The sequence below is a fragment of the Penicillium oxalicum genome, chromosome I (genome assembly GCF_001723175.1).
Source record: "Penicillium oxalicum strain HP7-1 chromosome I, whole genome shotgun sequence".
In the NCBI taxonomy this organism is placed as follows: domain Eukaryota; kingdom Fungi; phylum Ascomycota; class Eurotiomycetes; order Eurotiales; family Aspergillaceae; genus Penicillium; species Penicillium oxalicum.
The window spans coordinates 2,524,678-2,543,843 of record NC_064650.1 but is presented as its reverse complement, the minus strand read 5'-3'; the positions used below and the strand labels follow the sequence as shown (position 1 = coordinate 2,543,843).

At 52.3% G+C, this 19,166-nt stretch overlaps 7 protein-coding genes across 7 annotated transcripts; 4 read left to right on the top strand and 3 right to left on the bottom strand.

The window, feature by feature from the left end:
• Positions 1–1,204: 1,204 nt before the first annotated feature.
• Positions 1,205–2,360, top strand: POX_a00865 (uncharacterized protein; the record flags this gene model as incomplete). The annotated part of the gene is made up of 3 exons (XM_050109802.1): positions 1,205–1,320; positions 1,398–2,128; positions 2,245–2,360. The coding sequence occupies 3 exons, from the start codon at positions 1,205–1,207 to the stop codon at positions 2,358–2,360; spliced, it is 963 nt and encodes a 320-aa protein (XP_049973570.1).
• A 1,246-nt stretch (positions 2,361–3,606) lies between these two features.
• POX_a00864 (uncharacterized protein) lies at positions 3,607–7,014 on the top strand (the record flags this gene model as incomplete). Its single annotated transcript, XM_050109801.1, has 1 exon — positions 3,607–7,014. One exon carries the CDS (start codon positions 3,607–3,609, stop codon positions 7,012–7,014), a length of 3,408 nt encoding a protein of 1,135 aa, XP_049973569.1.
• Positions 7,015–8,298: 1,284 nt separating this feature from the next.
• Positions 8,299–9,314, top strand: POX_a00863 (uncharacterized protein; the record flags this gene model as incomplete). The annotated part of the gene is made up of 2 exons (XM_050109800.1): positions 8,299–8,387; positions 8,474–9,314. The coding sequence occupies 2 exons, from the start codon at positions 8,299–8,301 to the stop codon at positions 9,312–9,314; spliced, it is 930 nt and encodes a 309-aa protein (XP_049973568.1).
• Positions 9,315–10,009: 695 nt separating this feature from the next.
• On the bottom strand, positions 10,010–11,025 carry POX_a00862 (uncharacterized protein; the record flags this gene model as incomplete). Its single annotated transcript, XM_050109799.1, has 3 exons — positions 10,010–10,242; positions 10,333–10,425; positions 10,542–11,025. The coding sequence occupies 3 exons, from the start codon at positions 11,023–11,025 to the stop codon at positions 10,010–10,012; spliced, it is 810 nt and encodes a 269-aa protein (XP_049973567.1).
• Positions 11,026–12,701: 1,676 nt separating this feature from the next.
• Positions 12,702–12,764, bottom strand: POX_a00861 (uncharacterized protein; the record flags this gene model as incomplete). Its single annotated transcript, XM_050109798.1, has 1 exon — positions 12,702–12,764. The coding sequence occupies one exon, from the start codon at positions 12,762–12,764 to the stop codon at positions 12,702–12,704; it is 63 nt and encodes a 20-aa protein (XP_049973566.1).
• Positions 12,765–13,945: 1,181 nt separating this feature from the next.
• On the bottom strand, positions 13,946–14,251 carry POX_a00860 (uncharacterized protein; the record flags this gene model as incomplete). Its single annotated transcript, XM_050109797.1, has 1 exon — positions 13,946–14,251. The coding sequence occupies one exon, from the start codon at positions 14,249–14,251 to the stop codon at positions 13,946–13,948; it is 306 nt and encodes a 101-aa protein (XP_049973565.1).
• Positions 14,252–15,686: 1,435 nt separating this feature from the next.
• Positions 15,687–18,230, top strand: POX_a00859 (uncharacterized protein; the record flags this gene model as incomplete). The annotated part of the gene is made up of 3 exons (XM_050109796.1): positions 15,687–16,304; positions 16,462–17,554; positions 17,650–18,230. 3 exons carry the CDS (start codon positions 15,687–15,689, stop codon positions 18,228–18,230), a joined length of 2,292 nt encoding a protein of 763 aa, XP_049973564.1.
• Between the last annotated feature and the right edge of the window lie 936 nt (positions 18,231–19,166).

Here is a 19,166-nt window from a genome sequence, read left to right as displayed (position 1 = left end):
TTCTTCATTCTCCTCTTTTGATTTAGATGGATTTGCGGTCTGTCATTGTTTGCTTGCTTTTGTGATTACCGCCGGTGTTGAACCCTTCCTTCTTCCCCCATCCCCCCCCCCCCCCCTTATTCCTCCTCATGCTTCTTGTTCCTTTTTTTTTCTTTTTTTCGTGTCTCTTCAACCTGGTCGTATTCGATTTCCCTGGCCTTATATTGGTTTTTTTTCTTCTTGGTTCTTGTGTAAGTTGCCCTCATCTTTTCTGAATGAAGTAATGGCGAAATCCTCGCGGAGTTTGATGATTTTCGTGTGATTGTTACTCCATGATTAGATGGAGTGTCTGTATGAGCTCAATTCTTGGAACCTCTTCAGAATGTCCTATCTCAGTCTCCATCTTTTTGTGGTTGTATAGGTATTGTCGTAGTCGCACGGCAGGCCAGATGCAAAGTATTGCAGTTTCTTCGGTCTACTGATCGTATCACCGGTGCGACAACCTCTTTTCGTCACGCACGAGGTTCTGCACTGGAGGGTCGGGCTCATCCATTGGCACCCAAGGGAGATGTCAGGGTCACAGGGGGATCACATGCCGAAGCACCTGCAAGGGCAGTCCACTCTCCGGGCTGATGTGGTCTGCACCTTTTGACCCTCTGGAGTCGTTTGACGATTTATTTGCTATTTTCTCCCCTTCACCATCACGCCGAGGCCTATCAGGTGGCTCGGTCGGGGGTCGCCAGGCTGTTTCAGGAAAGGAGTCGTGGGGTTAGTCATTCATCATCTCCGGTAAGGTTCATCGTCCTCGCCGGGGTACTCCAGTCGACTCGTGTGAGGCCCGTGGGCGGCTCGGCGTCGCAACGCTGAGTGGAGAGTGGCAGGAGCCGAGGCACAGCTTATTCGGCAAAACGTCATGGAAATGAGACTCTCTCCCTCGATCCCTCTGTGTCCCCAAAGCCGAAACATTATCGCGCCCTTCTCTGGAACCACCCTTTTTGTTCAGACTGATCTGCTCCTTCTTTTTTTTCTTTGATCTCTCTCGGTTGAACTTTGTGTTTCTCTTTCCCACCTGCCACCTCATTCACTCTCCTTGGTCCCTCGTGCCCGTTGTCCGAACTTCCGAAACCACCGTTTTCCGACACTCGGATAGATCTTACCCGCGTCCTTACCCCGGGTATTTCGTGTTCAATTATACAGTACCGTCCTCTCTCTTTCGACCACAGTCATGTCCCAACCTCAACAACCAGCCAAGCCTGCGCCCTCGGCGGCGGTGCAGCAAAGCGACAACATCGCTCATGCTCTGGCCGGCGCAGGAGGCGGTATTCTGTCCATGGTCCTAACGTACGAATCTGAGAACCCCCCCGTGGGTTCATGTCCCCGTTCGCGGGTCTGGTTGGCTAAATACCCACTCTCGGCAGATACCCTCTCATCACCCTGTCCACGAGAGCCCAGGTCGAGTCGAAGCGTGCACACTCTACCACTCTGGATGCGGTGCGCCGGATCATTGAACGGGAGGGCATCTCCGGTCTGTACTCGGGCCTGGAGTCCGCCCTGTTCGGAATCAGTGTCACCAACTTTGTATACTATTACTGGTATGAGTGGACCCGCGCCGCTTTCGAGAAGGCCGCCATCAAGGCGGGTCGCGCCTCCAAGAAGCTCACGACCGTCGAGTCCATGATCGCGGGAGCCATCGCTGGTAGCGCCACCGTGATGCTGACCAACCCAATCTGGGTGATCAACACTCGCATGACGGCTCGCAAGTCCGAGGCCGAAGAGCAGAGCCTCCCCGGTGGCGCCAAGAAGTCCAAGACCACCACGCTCAACACCTTGATGACTCTCCTGAAGGAGGAGGGTCCCAGGGCTCTCTTCGCCGGTGTGCTCCCGGCTTTGATCCTGGTGATCAACCCGATCCTGCAGTACACCATTTTTGAGCAGCTGAAGAATCTCGTCGAGCGTCGGCGTCGAATGACACCCAAGGATGCTTTCTATCTGGGTGCTTTGGGCAAGATCCTGGCCACCAGCATCACTTATCCCTACATCACCGTCAAGAGCCGCATGCATGTGGCCAGCAAGGATGGCCCTAAGGAGAGCCTGAATGGTAGCGTGAAGAAGATTATCCGCGAGGAAGGGTATACTGGTCTGTACAAGGGTACGTTTGCTTTTGCTTTTTTTTTCTTCTTTTTCTCCCTGTTTTCCCCCGGCTTGGAGAATGGGGCTCTAAAACGCATCGCATGGCTCCGTGTCTAACCTCGCTGTTGATATTAGGTATTGGCCCCAAGGTAACTCAGAGTGCCATCACTGCCGCCTTCCTTTTTGCCTTCAAGGATGTGCTGTACGACGCCATGGTGTCGGTTCGCAAGGGCCGCTCTATCCGCAAGTAAAGCACTTCACTTGCTCCATGGCGACTTCAAACACTGGCACCTTGACAGGCCCTGTGTCTCAGCCACAAAATGCTTTGCTCCCCATGGTTGGGAAAGAGCGCCCACTATATACTGTTGCGTGCACCCTTCCGCTGTGAGACGGATGCGGTGACACCGATCGATGATCAACTGCTTCTTTGGAATCCACCCCCGGTGCTTATGCTTAGTTAAGCAAGATATTCTCAATGGGCAGGAATGGCGACTTGCAGTTTCCTCTGACTCGACTGGTCCCAATCGCCGAATTTATTTCACGTCTGTTTGTACATATACAAAGGTTGTTCTTTTTTTTCCCTCCAATTTGCTAGCAACAGTGATCAATTTATGGTATTTTTTGTCAAGGATCTCTTCGAGATGTAGAGCTACTTATTTGATCGGTCCGTCTTCTAAATAGAGTATACTATTTTGATCTTCACAGCGACAGTAGGGTTAGTGTAGCAAAGTCGATAATGAATGCTCAGTCGCCGATCGCCTGATACTGTAGGACAGTAAAGTACGTAGTACTGTACCTGACGGGGCGGGGGCGACTCCACTCTGCTGCTTGTGCAGCCTTCACCGCTCGCAGACGGGCGTCTCCGCGCAGCGCGTTTTCGCGATCGTCTCCATCGATTTCTTTGTTTGCAGCGGCTTTGTTTGATCGAGACTTGTCGGTTCTTTTGAAAAAAAAAAAAAAAAAAGAAAGAAAGAAAGAAAGAAAGAAAGAAAACTGTTGCTGCTGATCAATTGCTTGGTGGGGAACCAATATGGCTGCACTGGTCTGATCTGAGATGACCTTTTGACGACATTGCCTTCATTCGCGCCCCCATCGCTGCCGCTCGAGTTTCGCTTGAGAATCAGACTCTCCGGCTACTCTGGGCGAAGCAGCGTCCGACATCACCGCACCCACTGTCACCCGCTTCTCATTGATGATGTGGGCGTGCAATCCCTGTGACTGGATCGAGATACACTAGGTGATTGCCATCGGCTAGAATTATTGCGCCAACCGCTTCTTTCGAGATTCAAAATCGAAACCGCCTTGGCGTCTTGCATAACCTACCTTTTGTCGAATGAACTATACGTGTCGGTGTGAACGTACTCGATGAAGCTGAATCGCCTTCGGGTCAATTCAAAAAGCATGTGGATTTCATGACGCTTCTTGGGGAACAGAGGACCGCGCACTGGAACAGAGACGTTGGTGGTATCGATTTGAAACGGGCTAGAACCAGTCAAAATGTCGCATCACTCGTTATACTTCACGCGCGGCACCCCTCGATGCAGCGCACCGGCATTTACTTTGGACTTTTCGCAAGCACAGTCACTGGAAATAATCGCGGAACGGTTACGCCAGCAGTATACCTATGGAACTTCCACACCACCGCATTTGCTGGACCCGGGCCAAGTGCACGACTTCTCTTCTCGCCATCCCAAGGGGTTCGAGCATAAATCTCGAGAATGGACCTCTCAAGAAGAAGCTGTGGATGATGTTTCTCTGGTGACACCCACTTTCAGCAAGCCAAAACCCATTGGCATGGCTTTGGGAAACGGCGTGGCTCCCACATCTTCTACAGCCACGCCCCCGATGGTTCAACGCGTTCCCCCACCGCAAACAAACACCCCGGCCGACCAAACATCTCGTGCTTTGACGATCAAAGCTACCGCTCCTTTCAAAGAGGAACCCTCTGCACCGAATAAAAATCTTGCAGCAACCACCACTGAGCCCCCTCACGTCGCGCCACAAAACTGTGGTCCGATACCTCGAGCTCCGCCCACCAGGCCAGGGACTCCGGGAACTCCCCGGCCGGCAGACTTGAGGAGAAGCGTTGCTCTCTTGAACGCAAATCGAAGCGGGATGGAGGAAGTTCAGCCTCCGTCCACCTCGACTGTGCCACAGAATCCTTCTACACAAGCTGCTCGCCGAAGCAAGCGAGGAAGCCGCGCTGGCTCTCAAAACTCAATGTCTTCACCCGACTACAGGCCGTCATCCCCTTCCTCTGAGGCGTCCGAATCCCCAGAACCAAGCTTGACGGCATTATCAATACATTCTGCGTCACCGAGTCGGCGCCGATCCGCTCGCGCCAGAGCCGAGCCTGTGACTTATAATCTCAAGCAGCTGTCTCTGAAGGCGCTCTCTGCGGACCAAGAAAACTCACTGCCAGATTCCCCCTACCAGTCGGAGAGAGAAACAGCCTCTGTCGTTGATCTGTCTACGCCACTCAGTGCATCATCACGACCGGCTTCTTTTTCCTCCTCTCGTCCGCCTCTGGCGTCTCGTCCTTCTCTCCCTCCCCGGCAACACCTTCCCTCGCGTCAAACATCCCATTCTCGAGCGTATTTGCAAGAATTCCCTGATTTGGTTCAAACCCCACGGGAGCCTCGGCGGAAAAGCAACCTGGCGAAACTGTTATGGACTCGAGAGTTTCAGGGCCCACGGGCAAGTCAGGACCTGGTGCGCGCGACTGTTAGCTCGAACCTGAGGCTCTGGAAGTCTTGGAAGGGAGCGTCCAACGACGTGGACGCAGTGACATTTTCGCCCGATGGCACCCGATTTGCCGCCGGGGCCACTGCGCTGTCGGATCAGTACAACCGTGGTAACAACCTGGTTTATGGAGATATCCCGAAGAACACTTTATATGAGCTTCCCGATCATAATGTGCCCCGGAAGGTGAATGCAGCCATGGCGGATGAACGTCTCTTTCCAACGGTATCCACGGCCCAGTGGGTGGATCAAACGCTATATACTGGCAGCTACGACCAAACCGTGAAGATCTGGGATACCAATAATCTGCGCGCTACCGGGATTCCAACTTGTGAGAGAACGCTTCGGCATGACTCGGGAGTTTTAGTCATGGGCGTATCTACTCAGATGCCGCATCTGATAGCCACTGGAACCACCCACTCATTTCACCTGTGGAACCTCCATGACCAGAGCAGCAATCCCCAGTCACTTGAAATTCGCCGAGATCCTCGCCAAAAGGCCAACATCATCCTTGGACCAACAGTGCTCGGATGGGGACAAGCCCCGGCATCAAAGCGTTATGTCGTCGGAGGGATGGCAGAACAGCTCCCTGACAACGAAATGGACGAGAAGAAGAGATTTCAGGTCCTCAATCACGGCCATTTGGGGATGTGGAAGGTTAATGAGTCCTCTATCGACCTGTGCCGGATCCGTGGTGCCGATTCCCAAAATATCTTTGACCTCAAATGGCACCAATCCCTGCCCAAATTCGCTATTGGCAGTACCTACAGTCAGGCGATGAACCTGCCTCTACGCTCCAAGTCGGTTGTACAAATCTTTGATATTGAGTCTGGCGATCGAGCCGTAGTGACTGGGAAATGCGCCTGCGCGGCCGCGGATATCAACGAGGTCACGTTCTGTCCGATGAACTCGACGTACGTCACGGCCAGTTGCACAGACGGGAGCACCTACGTGTGGGATATCCGATTCGACCCCAGACCAATCCACCGGCTCCGCCACGGCCCCTCGGTCATGACTCTGAATCCTTCGTACGCGACAGAGCTGACCGATTTCGGCGTTCGTGTGGCACTCTGGGGCACCACGATGGATCAATTCTACACTGGCGCCACAGACGGCTATCTCAAGCAGTGGGACATTCGTCGATCCGCAGAAGACGCACTCGTCGCCAACACGGTCCATCTCAACGACGGGATCACCAGTGGCGCATTTTCCGCTGACAAGTCGCAGCTTCTCCTAGGTGACTTTGGCGGCGGGGTGCATCTCTTGACCTGTGAGAACACGGACCCTAATCAAGCGAGCTTTCACTATCAGCCCGCTCCGGAACCCGCCTCCACTGAGGAGCCAGGGATCCCTATCGCCAAGAAGCTTCTCGAGTCGCGCAAATTAATCTTGCATCCTGTCTTTGGCCCCGTCCAAGGGCCTGCCTACAACGGGCCATATGCCGCGTGGGCACGCGGTCTTCCCAAGGCCACGCCGGCAGTCAAGATCAGGGAGACGCCATTGCTGGGTGAGTACCAGGCTCGTCAATTCGACGGGCCTCCCATCTACGCCCGACTTGGCCTCGATACCGAATCCCGTCGAGATCTTGAGTGTCAGTTCAATCTCGCCCGGGCCCGGCACGCCCGGCGTGGCCCTACCGGTGTCGCACGAAAGGGTCGCAACGATTCACCCAGGAAGCGCAAGCGTGACAATCTCACAGAATATGGCGGCATAGAAAAGGACCAACCACGTCCGGGGTCCGTCAGTCCCATTCGGCAACGGAGCCCAAAGAAAAAGAAGAAGAAGAAGAAGCATCACCATCGCCGAAGCCTCCACGTGATCACACGTCTCGAAGAATCCGTCATTGACTTGACGATGGACTCGGAACCGGAGTCTGAAGTGGTCCCGATGGGGGAAACCTCGGTGTCCACGTCGGACCTGAATACCGCAGTGGATCCTGCCCCTGTGGCTGTGGACGATTCCAGTTCACACCTGGAAACCCATAAGTGCCCCTCTAGTAGCCTGGGGGCGTTTGAACAGCCTGTGGCATCTCCAGAGCGAGAGAGATCTTCGTTATCCCCCGTGATCAAGGTCCTCGATGAAGACTCGGAGGAGGACTTTGAAGATTATTGGTGGCCGGAGAATCGGCACGTTGATGCCAATCTGAGCCCTGGTGATCTGTGAGCGACGTGGCCTGACCCAGATTAGGGTTCTGAATGGATTGATCGAGTCTCTTGGGTGAATGAAAGATGTTGAGACCTACATGTATTAATTCTTTCTTTCTTTTGTTTTTTTTTTTTACTTCTTCTCTGTGGATCCGTTTTCAGCGTGTGAGCCAATTCGTCTAGATTTGAGAGGGTGTATTAAGTATGATGCGCTACCCCATGTTTCTAATTACTATGCTATGAATGACCCGAGACGAAATATCTTCATCTGATACTACATGGTTTGACCGTTATATTCTATCAAGCTACGGTAGGTAGGTACCTTTTTGCTGTTTTAAAGTGGGGGAGGGGGGGGGGATAATCTAAATGCTGATATCAACCTTTGACTCATACATAATGCCTGACATCGGAGCTGTACTATTTCTTTCATCTAATTCATGTCATCTTTCATCTTTCAGATATATCTTGCAACGGAAGGCGGTAGATTATCGGATTCAGAGCCTTAGGCTGACGGTAAAGACCAGAGGTTCAAGGCTAGAGGGTTACGAGTATACATCTGCGAACATATATCATTCCGTCTTGGGTCACGGTCGAGTACCGGGGGGCTTCAGACTAGAGTCCTTTCGAGACTTGTTCGTGGTGGTCCGTTGCATACCTATATGTAGGGGGGTTTTCTAGAATTACCACGGCGTGGAGTACACATTTGTTCCTGATCCTGCCAAGTTCTAATTAGTATGTACTGTATACAACATCCAGGCTGATAGTAATAGATATATCTCTATATATATCTATAAGTCACCCACCATGATGACTGTGAGTACCTCAGTGATTGTGATAGTACATAGTAAATTGTTCAGAATCAATCTGCCTAAATGGATTCCTCGTCCAATACATACGTCAACTCCTCGTCAGGCTCTTGAGAATCTCGTGAGATGGCACTGCCACACAGGCACAGCCTCACTTCTTCGCCAGACCCGATCCTACCCTGTAATTGGCCAGTTCACACCTCGGAACTCGCGTCTCGTCTGTTTTGCCTCCGCCCAAGACCCCGTACCGCTTTGGGTGGATTCCCCCCACCGGCAGTACGATCTCTCCGCTGCGTCGCCATCTGGTATTTAATCTCCACATCGCAGTGACCTCACTTGTGTTCTCCTCACCTCACACTGACCCTCTATTCCCCCCCTCTCTCGCTTTTTTTTTCTTTTGAACGTGCACACATTTGCATCGTATTGAGAGACAGTACACCTTTTTCCAGATCTTCTTTCTCGATCATCTTGATCACTTACACACCTTTCAACTCCTCATGTCTTCTTTCGCCCCGCCTCCCGGGCCTCCCCCTCCGACTGTTCCGGAGGGGTGGAAGGCTCAATATGACGAGCGCTACCAGACCTGGTACGTCTTGCAGCCCCTGATGATCTTTGCCGTTGGTCCATACATAGCGTCCCTCTAACTTTTGGTCATTTTTCTGTATGCTCCAGGTTCTACATTGACACCGCGACTGGAAAATCACAATGGGAACGCCCCGAAGGACCCCCCGCTCCATCCGGTCCTCCATCTGGCCCCCCACCTCAAGATCACCACCAACATCCCTCACCCACCATCTCCGGCGACCATAAGCAAGCAATGGCCTCGAATAACCCCTACAACCCGGCCAATCAGTCCAACAACACCCTCGACGAAGATGCCCGATTGGCCGCTAAACTCCAAGCCGAAGAAGATTCCCGCGCGCGCAGCAGCAGCGCAGCCGGCGACCGCGGCACCGCATCCGACTACTATGCCGGTACAGGTGCGGGTGACTCGTCGCAGGGGCAGGTCCCTCCCGGTTATGGTGGAGCAGGCCAAGGTTCCTCGCAGTCCCAAAGTCCCATGCCTGAGCAAAAACGCAGCAAGGGTGGATTTTTAAGCAAACTCCTCGGCAAGGCCTCGGGATCAGGATCGTCGTCCTCGTCACGTCCCCCCTTTGGCCAGCAATACCCATCGCAGCAGTACGGTGGATATCCCCAGCAGGGACCGCCTCAGGGACCCGGTGGTGGCCACTACGGGGGAGGGTATCCGCCCCAACAGCCCGGATACGGGGGGTACCCCCCACAAATGGGGTACGGAGGTGGTTATCCGCCGCAGGCTGGTGGTGGATATTACCAGCAACAGCCCCCGCGAAGAGGAGGTGGTGGTATGGGCACCGCGGGCGCGGCAGCATTAGGTGTGGGTGGAGGATTGTTGGGAGGCATGTTGATTGCAGATGCGATTGACGATCACGATGATTATGGGGGTGGAGGTGACTATGGTGGTGGGGATGACTTTGGTGGAGGTGATTTCTAAAATGGAGCTTAATGCCGACACGGTCGAGCTTTTAAGAAAGAAGGGGGGGGGGGTTGGCACTTGTGTGTGGGAAGAAGAGGAAAGGGCAGATTGAGGAGAATTGCCTGCTTCCTTAAACCCCCCCTCCTCCTTGGTTTTGTGCCTACTTGATATCTCGATATCCTCGCTTTGCTCTTGATCCCCTTTTAAAGCCTGAACCTGATTCTGTATATAGCTTTTACCATTCGTCGCGTTTCGTTTTCTTTTCTTTTCTTCCCCCCTTTTATGATTAGTATATCGTCTATTGGCTTAATGGTGATAATGATTCGATGACTGGAATCGGGGGTTTTCTATCTATCTACATAAATTTCGACGAGTTTATCAAAACAACAATTTGTTGATTGCAGCTTTAAAATGATATCCTGCAGGATGCTTCAAGAAAGGAAAAGAAAAAGAAAAGAAAAACATTGTCTTGTGAGACCAGATGGCACGTATACCTCGGTACCGTCTACTGAAGATCAACTTTTTGAACTTTGTAATGAGCGTCTTTTGACTGTATTTACTATGTCTCATTCAGTATTTGATTTCCTTTTTCCTGTATACTCTCCCCCGCTCTCCCGTTGCAAATCAATCCAAATCTCTCGCTTTCCACCCTCTTGATAGGAGTGTCACTTCCGTCTCTCTGGCGCCTCGCTCCTTCTCCGCCTCCGCCCCGATTAACCGCGCTTCCGCACATTCCCCGAATTTGCCTCACGGCCTGTCGCACTGTCTCGTGTCCGTTCGCGTTCCTGAGCCTCGCGGGCCTGGGCGATCGCCATCGGACTCGGGGCGGTCCCGGCCATCCAGCCCGCGAGATCGAACCCTCCTCCGGCGATGGCGTTGTTGGTGGCACCGGTCAAGGGGGATTTGCGGGATTGTTGTTCAAATTCGGCGCGCATTTCAGGGTCCACTGTTTTGTAGCAGGGAGAGATGGTTAGTTGAGTGTTTTCTTTTTGGAGAAAGTGAAAGGGGGCGAAAAAAAAAAAAAGAAAAAACGTACTATTCTCCATCAACTTGGGCATGCCAAAGGTCAAGACGAGAGCGACGACAGCCATCAGAATCATTGGATTCTTCAGCAGACTTAATGGGGAGACTGTTTGAAAAACCATTTAGTCAAAGATTGGGAATCTCAAACCTACTTCCGGAGCGAGCACTGGAGGTCTCACGAAGAAGGAAAATGAAAAAGAAGAAGAGAAGAAAAAAACTCACATGTAGCACGCTCTTCATAAAAAGCCTTTTTCCCCAACAGTTTCGCCTCAATCAACACATCCCCGCGCGGATTCGCATTCGCATCCGCCACATTCGCCATATACTTCTCTGCACCGCGATTGTCCCACGGATTTCCGCGAAACGTCTCCCAAATACCCATGACCGATCCATCGGCGGCCACGTCGACGCGGTACGGGGCAAAAACGTACTCGCTCGCGCGGATATCCAACAGGTACGACTCGGGATGACCGGCGGGGAGATCGGGGAAGACGAGGGTGGCGCCACGGGTGAGTGAGGTGGTCAGGATATGTGGAGGGTCGCGATCACCGGCGCCAGCGGCGGGGAGCGTGGTGAGGGTTGCATGGGTGGTTGCGGGGAGGACATGCGGATTGGGGAGGTTGGTGGAGGGGGGGATGGTGATGGTGAGGAGGGAGGCGGTGGTGAGATGGCAGAGCCAGAGGAGGTGAGGGAGACGGAGGTGCATGATGATGGTCTTGAGAGAGAAGAAAAAGGGTGGCCTGGATGGAAGGCTGGGCTGAGGCAACTGGTGATCTCCGCCGTACCCGTACAAGATTCAAGATGGAGATGAAGCTCCGCCGCAGAGAAGAACCGCAACTGTGGAGCTGCCGTTTATGGGAAGGCGGTGTTCGAGTTGGGCTGGGGAAGGGAAGGCTCTAGGTGCCTGAGTTTTCAGGTCTTCATCTCTTGCTCAGGTGATGGTTGCCTGAGGCCATACAAGTCTACGCGGGAGGATAATGTCACATGTCAAACGGGAGGGTCTTTCACTGGTCTCGACTGTCCCTGATCCGGTTTAGCGTCCGCTGCCACAGTTACTGTATATGATTGTTCCGATGATGATTGGCTCGTGCCACACATGCACAGTGTCCTCGGGCTCTAGAAGGACTTCCAAGTGGACCCCCCGTTCCTCGCTTTCTCTGTCTGACAAGATTCCAGGTCAGATACTATCCAAATCTATCGCAGAATACACATGTTTTTCTGTAGGAGTTGGATTAAAAAAATAGGACTCATCACTCACCCGACGGGTCCCTTCATCTTCTTCACCCGACGTAGACGATCTACGGAATTGACACAAAAGAAATTGCGCGTACGGTGGCACGGTATTTTCCCAAATCACTTACACACGCGTCCAAGTCCACCAACTCTCCATTCTTACCCTTCATTATCTGGCCACCGAGTCCCCACTGTGGATGGAATCTTGTCGTGGAACACCTGTCAAACAGCCCGACCGGACTGCGTAGCAGGTCGATCACTCCTGGGCATCGGTCATGGTTCATGAACGTCCCAAGGGCCAAGCAAGTGGGACTGTGGGAAAATCTTTCCAAATAAGAAAAAGAAAAAAAAATTCTCCGGGGCGTTTCTCGATCATGTCGTACCATACGAGAAGGGCTGGCCGGAGGATGGCGTTTCCTGCAGGGGAGGTGGCAGGGTATACAAAAGTACAGTAGTCAAGTGTGGAGGTATGACTAACTAGACACGATCCATAGGACAGTCAGTAGCAGAACCGCTCATATACAAGTATCAGGTTGACATGGTCCCGGGTAGGGCGTTTTCACCATCCCGTTCCATGTACATGCGATGCTCTCTGAACCATCTATGTACTGCATGTCCCAGGTACAGGTTATTAGTACAGTAGTACATTTTATACTCCGAAGCTGCAACCGCAAGGTGCAATCGACGTCAAACGGAAAAAAACTATCATACTAGGACAAGTCATTGTTGTCATTGGCCAGTGATCTGAGTCTCTCCTGACTACCTCAAGTGTCCGGCCACAATTTGCAGCAGGATAACATTTCAATAATGACACTCAAGCACCACACCACTAGGTCTCTCTCTCTTTCCGTCTTGTTTTTCAATAGAGGAACAAAGGAAGAAAGCAAAAACAGATCAACAGAAACAGAGGACTAGGCCAATTTGACGGTCGTATTACACTTGCCTCGTGCTAGCGCATGACCTTATGCACGATGCTGCGCCGAGCTGCATGGCATCGGGGGACAGGGATTAGAAGAAGATGGCGCGTGCATGGCGTCGCACCGCATCGGCTAATTGCCCGCCTCTAGCGCCAGAAAATCCAGAATTGGCATCTCAATCAACCCTGTCACATCTACAGGTTGGCAGTTCTGGCCGGAGTCGGGATGAGGGTCATGAGGGGTTTTTTTTTGTTTTTTTCTTCTCTTCTTCTCGCTTCCTCTTTCTCAATGTCATGTTTTATGTCTTTAGTCTAGGGTAAAAATTCAAGTTTTTTTTTTCTCCTCCCTCTCTCCCTCCTTCACGGTGGACATTTTCGGAAACGGTGGCGAGAGAGAGAGAGGAGAGGCAATTCCATCCCGACGTACAGGTTGATCGGTGTCAACTGGTCAAGGGTCAATGCCGGACAGAAAAAGAAAGAGGGAGAGAGAGGGAGAGAGCACACGTGATTTGATCATGCCGCTCGGTCATTCTACCCTTTTCGAATACGTCCTGGTGCTTTTGTGTTTTGATTCTTTCCTTTGTTTTTTTGGTTCCTGATCACTGACTTGAAACTCTTGCTTCGCAGCTGATCTTCTGACGTTTCCACCCATTTTCAAGACGTCCAAGGACTGCTTCATGCTCTATCGCCGTCTCTTTTTGGAAACCTGTCTGGTCTGAGATGGACCATGAGTCACTCTTGTTTTCGGGGACCAAACCCAGACCCAACACCGGAAACGAGACGGCCAACTCTCGGCCCGGGGCCTGGATCCAAGTATAAGCCGAGTGCGGAACGGGCAAACTTTACTCTGTCCCTCTTACCCTTGTAGTCTCTCCTCGGAATACTTTCTTGCCTTTTTTCTTTTTACGGTTTCTTTTTTTTTAAAAAAAATTCAAAGAACAAGGAAGAAGTGAAAAAAGGAGAAAAGAAGCAAATGCTTTCCCAGACATCAAGGAATCATGGTTATAGTATGCCTTAATCAAGGAACGTTTGATGAGAACGAATCCACCCACTTGCCTCAAGAGCGTGTGCAAGGTATCTTCAGCCAGGAGCTCCGTGCGTAGAATGACCAAGTCGATCTCCATAGGGCCATGAATTGAGTTTTTTTTTCTCCCTCTCTCTCTTCACACACACACACACAATCTCCCTCTCTCATTCACGATGACGATAGTGGTCAATGCGGATCAAGTTTACCTTTTTTGAAGCCTTCCGTACAAACTGGAATTGTATATTCCCCTTCCGCCCCACGGAGGAACTCAAATCCCCTCCGGTGTTTGTCAAAGACGAGAAGGTAAAGGGTTTTCCTCTCGATCTCTCGCGTACGCCTTGCTGTCGGGTCGGGTCCTGAGAAACCACGAGCGTGGGTCGATGGCGTTCTAGTGTATCAACTAGAATGACTCGTGCCGGCGCTAGACGACTCGAGCATCGCATGTAGCCATCAATTGTCTGGGCGATAGCCGACATGAACGGAGACGGAGAAACAGCCGGTCAGGACATTTTCCCTTGGGGAGCTTACTACTGTCCAATGGTGTGATTGTCCTACTCCACCGGGTCTGTCCCGAGGTCCAATGAGTATTCGTCCCCAGCCCGTTGCCACTGTGATTGTGCTGAATATCCTCGGAGTCAAAAGTAGAGAGTGACTCGCTGCAAGTTTAGAGACTTGTGTGAGCCCGTGTTGAGCATCAATCATTTTGACTCTTGTCGCTGGTCTCTTCCTCTTTACCTTTGCGTTGCGGTCCGTCATTCTTCCGTCTCCTCCGAGTTCCCCCCCAAAATGGTCGTAGCGTCCAGCCCCGCTGAGCCCCGTCACTGCCTCTGCGCCTCTTCGATCGCGTTCAGTCCGTACGGTACCGTAACTTCCATGGGAGTGTACACAGACTGAGGAGTCCGGATCTGTGGTTCGAATCATCAGTGGCTTTCTTGTTCCAAATGATCACTTCTGCACATGTGCGATGAGGTCAAGTATTGCGATACTGTACATTTCTCTCGTGGATGGAGAATATTTCCCCAGGTGATCCCCGAGTGGTCCCCTCAGTCGTTGCGGTTCTGAGAGACCCTTTCTCTCTCCCCACTTGGTCCCGTTTTCCCCCCTCTTTTTGCTCTCCAACCATCGCTGCTCCATCGCCATACTCTGTTCTCCTCTTTCTCCTTCTCCCTCTCCCCCTCATAGCCGCGCCAACCAAGAAAAAAAGAAAGTTGAGGTAGCGACAAAAAAAAAGCAAATCAGAAATGGGCCATTCATAGATGCTCTCATGGGGAAAAAGACAACAAATCAATTGGTACAATTCACGTGAGGGGGGGGGGAAGAAAAGAAAAGCACTAATTGTCTCTCTTATTATCTCCGACCCAATGGATCTCGTCCGACGACTTTTGTGCCTAGTGTCCTCTTGTCCTCATGTACTGGATTCTGGATCCACCATTCTCCCCAAGTTCCTCCAATCCACTGCAAGACTTCCAGAATCCGACGACGGTACGGGAATCTCTGCGGCCTGTCACACCCATCGACAAGTACCTCTACCCGCGTCGTCCAAAAGATCAAGACGAGGCACAGTCGCAAAGTACGAAAGAGTACGAAAGTAGTTTTGGACGAAGCCGTCCGACGACTCGGCCGCTGGGTCGTACTTTTTCGGGTGACCCGCTCAGAGACTCCGACACGCGACGAAAGGACCATCTGGAGCGTCTCTGCGCGCAATCAAGTGGACTTCTGCCGCTGACGAGCATCCGGTGATCTAAAAGACTGCAATGCCCCCATTCCGCTGCTTCATTTCAGCCCACCCAAAGAGGACCAAACTCAATAAAAAAAAAAAAGAAGCATCGTAGTCCCCCACTCTGCCCACGACCCAAGAAAGCACAGGACCACCAGCACCACAGTCCACACACACACTCTCTCTCTTCCTCTCTCTTTCTCTCTTTCTCTGTCTCTGTCTCTTGCCTCTTCTCGACATCCACTTTTTCGCTCCACTCGGGTGAACTGCGCGACGGTCATTTGAATCCATCTTTTCTCGAGAGACCCTCTGTCGCTTTCTCTCACCATCCATTCCCCGTACGCGAATTGGACCCTCCAAGAAAGATCAGACGGGCTGGTCTTGGGATTCCCTTCATTGCACCTCATCCCCTCCCCTCATCCTCTCTTCTGCTTCTTCCTTTTCCCCCTCGCTCTTTCTCTTGTCGAATCCACCATGAATCATCAACCGGCCATGACATGGCCAGAACAGATTCATCAGAATCCGCTCATCACGGCACCCGGCGACGATGAATTCTCCAATTTTCTCGAGTTCAATATGCAATTCACCGATCTCGATGGGCACGGACCATCTCAGCACTTGCAGGACCAGCAACATTCCATCATGCCGCCGACTACGACAACCACCACCACAGCCGCTACCGCCGACCAGGCCATGATCGCGGATCCGCGGTCGCACTCTCAATTCACATCGCCAATGGAGGGTCTCGCGATGGAATTCAGCGGTCACTCGTCCCTGCAGTCCGCCATGCAGCAACAGTCCGTCTCGCAGCAGCCGGGCCCCATCTCATATTCCACGCCCGCCATGACTCCGGGATTCTGCGCCCAGGATACATCCGCCCATCACCAGCAGTCGCAGATGATGTCGCAGTCCCTTGACCCCCAACAGCAACAGTCGGGTCATGCCACACAACATTACATGCAGCAAAATCCGCAGATGATTCCCCCCACACCAAATAGCATGGAGTTGCACGGTGGTGCCGCCCGATACCCACAGCGAGTCGATGATCATGCCGACATGTATGATCGCTACGCGCGGATCAATGAGGAACAGGTACGTCAAAGCTGGGAACAGACCCCGAGACCCAATGGCGAGGAGCCTTGAGCTTGAGAAGCGTTATCTGTGAACGCAACGCGCCCAACAAGAGAGAGAGAAAGAGAGAGAAATATCATCCATGATTGCTCTCGCTGACCAAATTGCCCAATCCCAGGCCCTTTATACTCCCCTAGTCTCTCCCGCCATGACTCCTCTTGAAAGTCAATTCCGACTGCCCGAATACACCATTCCCGGCGAATACTTTACTCCGTTGACCTCTCCGGCTTTGGAGGCGCAACATCCACACAGTTCGACGAGCGGCTTCCCATTCCATGCACGACAAGTGTCGGATGTGGGTTTCGTGCCCACCACCACCGAGGTCAATCCCCTTTCGGGGGCCTCTGCGCCCTCTTCGCCGAGCATCCTTCGCAAAACGCGGCGACGACCCTCGGCGGCCTCGTCTCGATTGGCGGGTCGCGCCAGTAAATCTCGCCAGTCCCCACATATCCGGGCTCAGACGGCTCAGTCGCAGCGCATGCGAGGGAAACCGCTCGCCCCCAACTCGGAGGAATTGTATGGCCACATGGCGTCGGAGATGAGCAAGCCCCCCAATCACGATGTGCGCTCGCTGCAAGAAAGTAGCAATGAAGGATCGGGCCAGGACTCGGTCTCTCCCGAACCCTTGCCTGATTCCCTGATGCCCCCTCCGGCCATTCCTCCTCCCCGCAAATCGCCCGCTATCCTTCCCCAACTTCAACCACAGTTGCAGTCACAGTCGCAGCAGCAGCAACAGCAACAACAAAAACCCCTCGTCGGGGCAGCCGCGACACCCGCTACGCTGATGCGTCTCCAGCGATCTCAGCATGCGCAAGAATCTTCGGATCAGGTCATGGGCCAGGCTCAGTTGGAGGTTCCCGATGAGATCATGGAGGACATTTCTCTGCCCGAGGCGGCGCAGGCCAGGCCCAAGGTTGCTCGTATCGATACCGCAGTGCGCACGACCGCTAGTCCCAGCATATCTGCCCATGGAACTCCTTCTATTGAGCCTCGGTCCAATCCCACGGCAGACCGGACGCCCTTGTCGGTGGCGCCGAGTCCCCGCACTCTTGCCATGCCTTCCCCCAGTGGTCCCGTTCCCAAAAGGTCGGATCCTTCTCGAGCTTCCATATCCGGTCGCAAGCGACCCAGCGTAAGCTCGACACATGCCAGTCCCTTGTTGCGTCCCAAGATCAGCCCGAGCATTCAGCCACTGATGCGCGGGAGCGATGGTAAGTTTTTTTTGGTCTTCTTTCTTACTCGTCCACCGATACCGTCTACCGTTGTCAAAAATGGGTCGATTGCTAACGAGAAGGGTGCATCACAGGTCTGTCGCAAGATGCACTGTATCTGGCTTCCAAGTCGAATTATCAACACATTCTGGATGGTACGCTTCCCTCGGGGGTCTCGTATCCCGAAACCCTGGCAGAGAATCTCAGCTCCAAGCGAACCAACCACAAACTGGCCGAGCAAGGTCGTCGGAACCGGATCAACAACGCTCTGAAAGAGATCGAGTCTCTCATCCCCCCCGAGTTTATTCAAATGCGCCAGGCCAAGGAGGCCGCCATGTCGGGGGGGATCAAGCCCGGCGAGAAGGACAAAGAGAAACCTGCCAATCAAGCTATTAGCAAAGCCAGTGCCGTGGAGATGGCAATTGACTACATCAAGGCGTTGAAGAAGACCCTCGAGGAAACATCCTCAAAGCTGGTGACCGCCGAATCGAAATTGGCTGGAGTCAACCAGGACGATACACCGACCAGCTCCTCGCCGGCTCTCACCGTGGTGGACAAGACCAGCCCGGCAGGCGTGACGACGGAGACAACGACGACCACACATACGCAGACCACCACGGTCACAGCCACGGCCAATGGAACTGACTCGGAATCGACCGACACGAACTCATCATGACCACCAAGTGACATTGTTTATCAAACAATGCTCAATTCTCAAATCATGACTTGAGCAGAGCAGGCGCTTTCCTCGGGTTTTTCTTATCTACCCTTTTTATCCAATCTTCACCCTTTCTCTCCCGCTTCCCAACTTCAACGTGATTGGTCTGTCCCCCTTGCGATGCTTTCCATGAGACGAAGCGTCGCGGATGAGGCAAACGATGGCAGATCACGACAGAGTTTCACATCTTTCTATACCTTTGGTCTTTGACATCACCCATTCCCCATGGCTCTATCATAACGAGGGTCGTGTGGCTACAACTTTCGTGTTAGTTCCCGTCTTTTTTTTTGGTTCTTTCTGCATTTTCCAACTCGATGAGATTCGTCTTGTTGTACTTTGATGATAGCGTTGGCGTTTGTTCATGGCAGGGTCGGGTTCCATTTTGCCAATATAATGCTTTCCTTTTGGGTTTTGTTTTTTCCCCTTGATAGAGGCCACGAAGCAGTCGTGCGACGGCCTTTTCCCCCCTTTCCTTCTTCTTCAACTTCATATTTTCATTTTATTTTACAAAATGCTCAGGGTTGGCATAGATTATTATTCCCTGTTCAATCGTCAATTTTCAACTCTTGAATACTATTCAATTCTCATATTCAAAGTACACCTACCATGTAACAGCCTAATCCATGACATGGGCCCAAGATGCATATTTAAGTACATAGCATGTAATACATACTATGCATGACGTACATTATCACGTCTCCCCTTCGATGAATATAATGTATTGCTAGGATGAAAATCCTACTTGCTGCCAAAGTTCCAAGTTTTCAATACTGTAATATGTATCACAAGGAGAGAATCTCGATGGAAGAAGGGCGGACAAGGAGGGAATGGGAAGAAGGCAAGATTGTCAACGGATGAGAATCATCTCAAAAAAGAAATATATCCAATTATTTC